Here is an 11,286-nt window from a genome sequence, read left to right on the forward strand (position 1 = left end):
ACTACAGGGTCGAGGAGATAACACTCCACTCGACTAACAGTCACTAATGGTTCGTTATCGAACCAACCAAGCCCTTGTCGGCTCGACCCGAATAACGACCAATGAGGTAAGAGCTCAGATATCACAATGAAGTCGTTGGATACAACCCTCCAATCGACATTAACTCATGCACAAGTACAGTTTCATAGTAATACAGTAGCAGTCATACAAGTAAGAGAACAAGAGCGGTGAAATACACTCTCGTCTCATTCAAGTCAACCAAGTTCACAGAATCAAGTATAAACAATCATTTAAGCATTAAACCATACAAGGTACACTCACCAAGTCAAACAAGCAATTTCACAAGTTTTCGCCCGACGTAAGCTTCGGTTCACCGGCACGCCCTATAACAATCAAGAAAGCACAATTGAGACTCGGACACGAGTCGAATACCTCTTAAATGAACTATTAAGGTTAAACCAAATATAGCTTGAAATGGAAAATACATAACATTTAGGGCTAAAAGTAGAAACAAACCCCAAAATCTTTTATTTCTATCCAACCTCAACCTAAACTCACAAGAATCCGATATCCTAACCATTTGGACAGCATTTCCCCTAAAATTTCAGTTTTTCCATCCTACAAACAACCATAAAAATGCATCCAAAACAACCACAATCACCTAAAGAATTCATAATCCATTCAACCCACTTCATTAGGGTCACAATACCCCTCAATCATAGCCAATTAGAAGCTCAACAACCAACCATAGGAAAGCCCCAATTAGAAGCCATAAATCTTAAATTTTCCGCACAAGCGGAAATTTTTCACAAATAACCGCAATTAACGGACAAAAGATCCATTTAACACAATTTAGAGCCATCAATTCAAGGCCAACCATAACCATCATATGAAAACAGAAAAATTTCCAAAAAAATCAGAAATTTAGCAATCTCCACTTTAATCCATGAAATCTTCCATAAAATCACCTAGTTAGCTACCATAAGTCACCAATTGACCATTATTAGGAACAAAGAGTGAGTTCCAAGCAACATACCTTACCTCCTCAAGAAAGGTAGTAGCTTAGGGGTTTTTCTTCCAAAACAACTCCACCAAGATCTTCAAACTCCCTTAGCAAGTCAATTTTGTGGACTAATTCAAGGTTTAATCGGTTGGATTTCAAGATTTGTGCAAGAATGGAAGATGAAAGGTTGAAGCTTTCTTTTCTTTTCTCTCAAGAGAGGTTTGGCCAAGATGGTGATGAAATGAAGATGATTTGGGTCAAAATTGGAGTTTTAGTAAAGTTAAGAAAGTTAGGCAAGTCTACCTTTGACCAAATAGTGACACTTGGCACTTTGTTATTGCTTAAAGTTATTTTTTTGTCTCCCCATGATTAATCCATCTAGGTAACCTCTAATCATCTCTTAACACCTAGTAATTAAATCCCTTCATGCAAAATTTAACCTAATTGGGCAAATTTCTCTCACTTAATGCACAAGCGGGTCCCACGTCCAACATATACTCCTAATTTCTCATGAACTAACTTATACTAGAAAAATGATTTTAAAACTATATTTACTGATAAAATATCTATAAATTTAATATAATAAATAAAATATAAATGTGCATAGGAATAAAATAATGCCTAAATTAAAATATTTTTTTTTTTATTTTTTTTCAGGGTTCTCAAACCGTTCATCCATTGTAACCTCTTTACATAATGTAGCAATGAATTATGAATAAATCCCTTTGGGATCAATGAATTATGAATTAGTCCTTTTGAGAATACAAATGGACATCCACACTTTTAATTGTTTCATAACAAAAATTAAGTTTATTCCTATATATAGTTATGGATGCACATACGCTTCCTACCCGAGAAAATCATGATCGAAAAAATCGCTCTATTATGCTCTAGGATTTTAGCATAGGAATTTTCAAATTGAAATTACAAGTATGTGAAATATTAATTTTATAAATTTTGAATGAAGCCATGTAAATGTGCCATGAGGGATCCATATTTTTTACACTAAAAATTTGCTATTTATGATCAAACTTTTCAAAACTCATTAAAGAAGATAAAATACGGTGGGTGCATACAATACATCACTAACGTTTGTTTCTAATTTTTAAATATATTTTGTATTGTTAAGGTACTAAATTCCATATCGATTTATGTTTCAGGCAAATACATAAAATAGTTTTTTCCTCCATATTCTAAGTTAAATACCCTAAGTTAAAAGTCCTTCACTCAATTTGGGAATCTCTTATGTTTTTAAGCATATAAGTAGGAGTTTTAGGTGTATACTTTTATTAGAATTTGACACTTTAGACTGTAAGAAAGCTATGATAATTTGGATAATATAGAAGATTAAAATAAATTTGGAAAATTATATAATCTTTCAACCAAAGAATTAAGAACTTTAGGTGTATATTCGATTAACATTAAAAGATTAAACTTCCACATATGAGTAGCTATGATAATATATGGACACATAAAAAAGTGCAACTAAATGAGATTTGTCATTCTTAGAACAGAAGAGAATTATAGTGAGGAACCAGCGGATTTATTATGAAAGTTCGAAGTTTTTGCTTCATATTATTGTAAATTATTAAGACAATGCTTACGAAATTATACTTGTTAAAGGTTGCATATACTAGGTAAAGAAATGTACTATATAACCAAAATTATATAAAAAATAAATTGACAAATTAATTATCATCAATATTATTGCTCTCAAGAAAGGAGTAACTATTATTTATTGATGATTATCTTTTCCCCTATCTTAATTGTCCTCAAGAAACAAATAAGTATGATTTGTCAATGGTCGTTTTTTCTACTTCTTTATGCCAATTTTGGGGTGAGCAAACGGTACAAATTCGGTAATTCGGTTAGTTGAATTCAGTGAATTCGGTTATTTGACTTATAAAAATTTAAACCGCTTTCAATTTCGAATTGACTATAACCGAATTCATTTCGTAACCGATTTCGAATTCGGAAATGGTAATGAATTCAGTTTAACCGAATTCATTTATAAAAAAAAAAAAAAATTTTGGGGCTCCTAAATGATAAGTGATAACCTCATAACCCGACTTTTCCCAAATTCACCTCAACTGAAGGAAGTGATTGTGTAATTTTTAATTTATAAATTAGGTCTCCTAAATTATAATACATTCATTATGCTCCTCAATGATTTAAAAATTATTACTGATTTGATCCCCAAATTTATTCTTAATTTAATACATTACTTATGTTCTAATCATTTTCTGATTTAATTGGCATTTATTTGATCACTTATACCTAGAATCCTTAGTCTATGATTTAAGGAACACATAGAAAGTGATTAATTTAAACTAGAATAAACCTTAAATTGTACAATGATTAGTGATAATTTATGAATTTATAATTTTCAATGATTAATAATAAGTAATATTAGTTACAAACTTACAAATTACAATGATTAGTAATAAGTTATATTAGTTACAAACTTATAATTTATTTCAAATCGAAATAAAACTTATTTACTTACATATGTTATTGTGAAAAGTCAATACATTAATACGTTGATTTGCAATTCATATGCATTCATTTACACTGCTTAGTTGTCTTGTCTATACTTAAAGTCTTAAGATTAGGGAATAGAGAATATGAATTTTTATGTTAAATATGTAATGTAAATTTAGAGCACACTAATACTTGTAAGTTACAGGTTACGCATTCAAATATTCAATAATTCAAACATGAATGATGTATCAAATTACCAATATCTAATATCTAATTACTAGTTATGTTTATTGTTTAATATTTAGTAGTATACATATATGTATTAATTATTATCTAATTCTAGTCATGTTACTCATGTATAAAATAATAAGTATTATACTTATGTTATATTGTTATGTATTACTATATATTTGTATTATTATAGTCATATAACAATTAACAAATACTAAAATAATATATTGTACATTATTATATATTATTATTATTATTATAAGTACATGATAATACCATATACTAATTATTATTAATAGCATTTACCTATATAATATGATAATATATTAGTAGTATATACTAATACTAAATAGCATTTATCTATATATTATATAATTTTAGAAACTAATTTGGTATTCGAATGTGGTAATGCGGTACCCTATTTCATTTTACCGAATTTGAATGCGAAATCGGTTATTATCAAATTCATAATCTCATTACCTATTTCATACCATATTAGAATTCAGTGAATTCGGTACGTATCAAATTTATACCAAATTACCAAATACCCGATTTCAAATTATCAAATTGAATTTGAATTCGGTTATGAATTTGGTATGTACCAAATTTGCTCACCCCTAATGTTGCGTTAATCAGATTCAAATTTATATTAGTTGTTTTAATTCGTTGTGTTGTATAATGTTAAACCCATAGTGGTTTGTTTGGTTTACTGAGTGTTTCATTTACCTTTACAAGGGAGTGATTCATGACAATTGATATAAAAGTCATTGCGATAATAGTAAAAATTGATTCTTTCAAATTTGAACCAAAATTAGAGCTTTGATTAAGTAGTAAAGAAGTAGGTTATGGATTGACACTTTCTGGTCATTTGTGCGCATGAGAAATCAAAGCAAACGTTTTTAGTTAGCTGTTTAATTTTTTATTTAATGTAGGAGAATTCTAAATTAAATAGTATCTTTGATTACTTAATTGTTCATTAAAAAAAAAAAAGCGTACCTACCAAAGAGAGGATTTTTGTGACTGAATTTTAAAGTACTTTTGGGATTACAAGATAAAAAAAAAAAAAAAAAAATTTGTTGGCCATGGAACTCATCATGATAAAATGCACATTAATCAGTGGATAATATTGGGCGTGTTTGGATACCAAAATTATTCTAAATACCTTTTTATATTCCCAATCAGCTTTTTATCTCACATGCATCATATCACAAAAAGTGCTACAGTAATTATTCCAAATAATATTTCAAATAATACACTATCCAAATTAGAAAGTATTTACCATATTTTTGGCATCATCTTATATACGGCTATGACAAAATCTTTGCAACAATTTTGAACAAGTGATAAATACTTTTTGTTATGAAAATAAAATGGGTTTTGGAATTCATCGTAAGAAACTATGATTTGTTTTATTGACTATTATTGACTATGATTTTAACATGATAAAGAAGGAAATAAGTACAACCACATTTACATTCATTGCACAAAAAGGTATACTCCAATGAAAACGATGAAAATTACGTCCTGACAGAAATAAAAAGTAGTTTATTATGTCAATTTTCTATTTGACAAATAAAATGCAAAAGAACAAATTCCAATTCATGATCACCGACCACCCTTTCCAGTAATACCCATCATTACATTTCATTTTTTCATTTTATTCCATTTCCTTTCTTTCCCTTTTTTCCCCTGAAATATTCAACTGGATGCATCTCACTACGATATCATTGAATTTGTTTCTAGCGAAGTATTAGATGCCAGAGAATACAAAATAAGTCATAAAAAATTAAGGGGGCGTTTGGTTCTATGGAATTGGAATTGGAATTCTATAAAATTAAAATTCTATGAATTGGAATTCCAAAACATTGCAATTCTTTTGTTCAGAAAATGCATAAAATTGATACAAAATTCATTTGGAATTCCAAATTCTTTATTTGGATGAGAGAAGAATTCATTAAGAATTAGAATTGATTCCATCTAAAATTTGTTTACATAAAAATTTTCTTTTTTTTTCTTTTTCCTATGTAGTAATTTTTTAACATTTAACTAATTGTTACTAAAGCTTCAAGAAAAAACCCAATTAGTGCCTCTAATAAGTTATTTTTTCTTGCATTTAACTAATTGTTACTAAAGCTTTAAAGAAAAAAAAGACCAATTACTTCCTTTTCTACAAAAAAAAAAATATACATTATTCTTGTTTCCTTTATTCTTAATTAAATAAAAAAATAATTATGTATTCTAACTTAAAAAGTAGTTAATATTTACCAAGTTAAAACCTTGATATTTTTTTTTTAAAGTTAAGAACTTTTAAATTTTAGAAAATTAAAAGCCTACTCTGTTATATGAATTGGGGAGGGAAGTCATAGCTTGTACCTATTATAAATGTTTGAGTTTTGTATCTTACAAGAAATTTCAATAGATAAATATGCAAACAAAGTGATTTAAGCAAAAAACAAAAAGAGAAAGAAAAGCACAATTATACATTGCTACTATTCTTCAGTCAATGGCCATTCTAATATTAAATTAAATCCGAATAAGTTCCTATCAAACTTCAACTCACATGATGACCTTGTTTAATTTGATAGTCAACAAACATTGCTTGTGCTAGTTCATTTCTAAATTGTGTCTACTCTCTAGTTGGTTGTATTGTTTGAATTCGATTCTCATTAATAGCTGATAAGAGTTTATTTTACGTATTTTTAAGTGCATTTTATTAGTTAATTTTGAGTTGATTATTTAGTTTTATAATTAAAATAAAGAGGTTTTTGGTAAAATTATATATTTTTGGTAAAAGTGGATAATATTGCATTTCTATTGATTTTAATGGTAAAAACTTCATTTTTATGCAGGAATGATGATTCAATCACCAAAGGATGTCAAATGAGGTAAAAAAATAGAGATTTGGTGATAAATTCAAGTGGCAACAAGAAGAATGAAGTGAAAAACGTTCAAGTGAGGAAATGCAATACAAGTCAGTTTTGACACTCTTCAGTATTTCGATCATATCTCAGGCTACAAAGCTCCGATTTGGATGATTCTTGAAGCATTGGAAAGCTAACTCAAAGGGCTACAACTTTTGTGTTTTGCACAAAAGCTAGTTCGGCCTTTATGATAGAGAAAATCGCAGATGAAGTAAGGCCAAAGTGAATACGCGAGTACACAAAACGTGACTTGTAACCGCGTTTTGTGTAGGCGCGTTTTATAGCCGAAATTCTGCAATTTGACTCAGCCAATTCTCTTGTGTTCACACCACTTTCCAGCTATAAGATGCAAGGGAATTCGGTGCACATGCTTCAGAAGACAAAAGGGCAAGAAAAGTGGCTTATTTTCAAGTCAAAAATATTGGTTTTTGACTATGCTAACAAAGTGGAGATTTGGGAATCAAAGGATCGAATTTGACTTGGAAAAATGGAGCCTTTGAGTACTTTTTATGCAGAAATATGGGGAGAGATCTGAGATCCATTCGTAGCTTAGTTTCTTACAGAAAAACATATTCTCTCTACCTAGGACTTGCAAGGGGCAATTGGGATTTCATCTTGTAATCATCTAAGTTCAAGACAAAGGAGATTTTTGGAAGGCTTCACCATATCTTGGCTAAGACTTTCTTTACTCTGTTTGTATTTGTAATTCATGATGATTTACATTAATGAAGTTACGAGTGTTTTATCAATCATGAGTAGCTAATTTTCTTTATCTAGGGAGTAGATGAGGCTTATGGCCAAATGATATGAAGTGATTGTTATTCATTCTTGTTATGTCTTGTATTAACTTATCTACTTGTGTATGTTGGATTACTTGTTGTTGCTTGATCACCAATAGCAGGTTTATAGTTATTTTTATTCATTGAGAAATGGTAAAAATAATGGAATGACACAAGTAGAACTTGAGTTGTATATTCATGAGAATAGAAATACATTCAAGTGGATGAAATCTGCATTTCATGTGTGAATAAGAACAGATTTAGTATTTACCAAGAGATTAGGAAAAACTAATCTGTTTTAACCCATTATTATCATGAGAATGTGATTTTGGTATTTCTGGAAATGAATCCTTGGTTAAACAAGAGCAGTAACAAGTGTTGAATTAATTCATTTTAGATCTTTTGTGTCATAAGTGGAATCTACATCCCTAGATCTTAATATTTAGTGAATTCTACTCCTATTGTGAGATTGCATTTATCTAGTTAAGAACTCTTGTAGTTGAATTAAAATATGAAGTTTCTGCTCAAATTAATTGTGAGTCTAAATAATAGAGTAAATTAGTATCTAATAATTGTTTTAAATTGCTCCTCGTGGGATCGACCCGATACACATCTTGTACTACAATTGCGACCTGTATACTTGCAGTCCAACGGGTGTAAATTCGGAATTAAACTTGCACTTAAAGTAAAAACCCGTCAAGTTTTTGGCGCCGCTGCCGGGGAGCGGCAATATTAGAGCCTAATCATCTTTATTAATTTAGACAGCTTTATTTTTTAGATTATATTTAATCTTATATTGTAATCAGTTTTTTTACCATTGAAGTTGCATAATATCCCTTATTTCTGTTTGTAGTGTATGCACCGGGAGTCTCGAGAAGTCGCACCTTTCAATCCAGAAATTGAGAGGACACTACGTAGACAAAGGAGGCATCCACCACAGCAAGAGGAACACGAGATTTGGCAACCAATAGAGGAAATTTTGATAGAACTACCATTTGAAGAAGAAATGGCTGAAAATGAAGCAAATAGGCGAGTTCTACGAGATTTTGCTCTACCGGGAACACAAGGATCTCAAACAAGCATAGTAAGGCCTACGGTAAATGCTAACAACTTTGAGATTAAACCATCACTTATCCAAATGGTTCAACAATCTCAATTTGGAGGTAATGCAGTAGAAGATCCTAATACACACTTAGCTACATTCTTGGAAATTTGTGATACAATTAAAATGAATGGAGTTAGTGATGATGCTATAAGACTAAGGTTGTTCCCATTTTCATTGAGAGATAAGGCCAAACTTTGGCTACACTCTCATGCTCCTAATACTTTCACTGGATGGGATGAACTATCAAGAGCATTCTTAAATAAGTATTTTCCACCAGGTAAGACTGCTAAGTTTAGAATGGATATCACTAGTTTTAGCCAATTGGAAGGAGAATCATTATATGAGGCATGGGAAAGGTTTAGAGATTTGCTTCGGAAATGTCCACATCATGGACTGCCGGAATGGTTAATCATACAAACCTTCTATAATGGTTTATCTTTCTCCACTAAAACTATTATTGATGCAGCCGTAGGTGGAGCTTTAATGGGTAAATCACCCCAAGAAGCTCAGAATTTGATAGAAGAAATGGCCGCAAATAACTACCAATGGGCCAATGAAAGAGGTAATACGAGACGTCACGCAGGTATGATAGAAATGGACACTCTCAATATGCTGAGTGCTCAAATGAATGATGTGATGAAATTGCTAAGTAGACAAGGTGGAGTTGGTCCAAGTTCATCTAATGCACACGTAGCTTGTTGCTCTTTCTGTGGAGGTGAACATGATATTAATGAGTGTGTTGATTCTGAGCAGGTACAATTTGTCAATAATTACAACCGAAATGCTCCAAATAATCCCTACTCGAATACTTACAATCCGGGGTGGAAAAATCATCCAAACTTTGGATGGAAAGATCAAGGCAATCAACAAAGGCCAACCAATCCGCCGGGATTTCAACCAAGGCAACCACAGGCTGAAACTAAACCAAGTTGGGAGATCGCGGTGGAAAAACTTGCTAAGGTGACTTCGGATAGATTTGAGCGAGTTGAGGGGCGGTTGGACCAATTAGCTGGGATGTACAGAAACTTGGAGGTTCAAATTGGTCAAATTGCCAATGTGATCAACAATAGAAACCCTGGTGAATTACCAAGTAAAACCGAAGTGAATCCGAGAGAGCATGTCAATGCAATCATTCTTAGAAGCGGTAAAACGGTTGAGGGATTCGATTTTGAAAATTCAGGTGGTGAAAAAGACAAGAAGCAAGCAATTGAAGGGGAGCAAGAAAGTCAAAATGATCATGTTATCATTGATATTGATGCACTTCATCCCAAATTAAATTCTAATGTGATACCTTTTCCTCACAGGTTGAAGAAAGATGGACAGGATCGGGAGTTTGAAAAGTTCTTCAAAATGTTTAAACAATTGCACATTAACATTCCTTTCATTGATGCTATAACACAAATTCCCTCTTATGCACGTTTCTTGAAAGACATCATGTCAAAGAAGAGGAAAATTGTAGATAATGAGATGATAGCATTAACGGAAGAGTGTAGTGCATTGATTAAGAATAAACTCCCTCCTAAATTGAAAGATCCGGGAAGTTTTTCTATTCCTTGCACTATTGGTCAATTACATTTTTCTAATGCTTTATGTGATTTAGGTGCAAGTGTGTCACTTATGCCGTTATCGGTTGCCCGGAGATTGGGACTTCAAGAGCTAAAAGCTACCAATATTACATTGCAATTGGCGGATCGGTCAATCACACGTCCCATGGGTATTTTGGAAAATGTGCTCATAAAGGTAAGACAATCTATAATACCTGTGGATTTTGTTGTCTTAGATATTGAAGAAGATGTGAGAATGCCAATTATTCTAGGACGACCGTTTTTAGCTACTGCACGAACTATAATTGATGTAGAAAAAGGTAAGCTTATATTACGGGTTAATGGTGAGGAATTGGAATTCAATTTGGATAATAAAGAAGGGAATATAGAGCCTACTGCTCTTGTTTCTAATATGCCATATGATGAAAAGGTTAACCAAGAAAGGACCGAAGAAGTTAAATTTATAAATGTCCTTGGTACTAACTTTCATGGTGTAGGAACAAAGGAGGAGAAGATAAGGATGGAAGTTGGCTTAATAAATTCTCCATTCCATGAAGAAAATGGTGAAAAGTTGAGCCAATTCAGAAAAGACAAGCAAAATCCACTCCAAGGTGAAGTTGAGCCTCTCTATGACAAGTCTAATATCCCTCCTTGGCATTTGAGGAAATTGGACTATGAAGATCAATGCATGGTTCACCACATGGTGGATTGGCTCGGGAGTTTCGACCCATGGGGAGAAAATCTCTCTCTAATGCTCTAAAGTGATTCAACTTTTTCAGTCGAGCCAACGACTATAAACAAAAGCGCTAATTGGGAGGCAACCCAATATTTAGGTTATATTTGTTAACTTGGTGTGATTTTGTGGTTTGAATCAATGTTTTAGCTAAATTGTTGTTTTTGTAATGTAGGGTTGGCAATTGAAGGCAAGGATGACCAATTGAGTACAAAAAAGGCGAACTTTGATCAAACAACTCAACCCCTCGATTTGCGTTAAAGGTGTTTTTGATTCATTATAAAGGGGTAAAATGCATGTTTTTAATGTTTTACATTTGTTCCAGCCATTAAAATTGGCAAACAAATGATCTATGATGCATTTTGAGTCATTGGGGTACCTTTTGTAATTTTTCAAAAGTTGAAATTCTGCTAAAAATCGAAGCAGAAAACGCGTTTTCAAAGTAAACGCGACTACAAGTCGCGTTTCTAGGAATCGCGTTTTCAATCC

At 31.8% G+C, this 11,286-nt stretch overlaps 1 protein-coding gene and 1 non-coding gene across 2 annotated transcripts; one reads left to right on the plus strand and one right to left on the minus strand.

The window, feature by feature from the left end:
• Positions 1–8,808: 8,808 nt before the first annotated feature.
• LOC113697693 (small nucleolar RNA R71) lies at positions 8,809–8,915 on the minus strand. Its single transcript, XR_003449966.2, has one exon. It is a non-coding gene; the product is annotated as a small nucleolar RNA R71 (small nucleolar RNA).
• Positions 8,916–9,073: 158 nt separating this feature from the next.
• On the plus strand, positions 9,074–11,005 carry LOC140021213 (uncharacterized). The gene is made up of 3 exons (XM_072071978.1): positions 9,074–9,103; positions 9,274–10,590; positions 10,973–11,005. The coding sequence occupies exons 1-3, from the start codon at positions 9,074–9,076 to the stop codon at positions 11,003–11,005; spliced, it is 1,380 nt and encodes a 459-aa protein (XP_071928079.1).
• The last annotated feature ends 281 nt before the right edge of the window (positions 11,006–11,286 follow it).

The sequence above is a fragment of the Coffea arabica genome, chromosome 11e, assembly GCF_036785885.1.
Source record: "Coffea arabica cultivar ET-39 chromosome 11e, Coffea Arabica ET-39 HiFi, whole genome shotgun sequence".
Lineage (NCBI taxonomy): Eukaryota > Viridiplantae > Streptophyta > Magnoliopsida > Gentianales > Rubiaceae > Coffea > Coffea arabica.

What these genes read in the sequence shown, in the direction of transcription:
- LOC140021213 (XM_072071978.1), top strand. Translation starts at nt 9,074, where the DNA reads ATGAAAGAGGTAATACGAGACGTCACGCAG. An exon ending in TAATACGAGACGTCACGCAG is followed by an intron (nt 9,104 to 9,273) that starts GTATGATAGAAA and finishes GATTCTGAGCAG; the next exon opens with GTACAATTTGTCAATAATTA. An exon ending in AGGAGAAGATAAGGATGGAA is followed by an intron (nt 10,591 to 10,972) that starts GTTGGCTTAATA and finishes TTTGTAATGTAG; the next exon opens with GGTTGGCAATTGAAGGCAAG.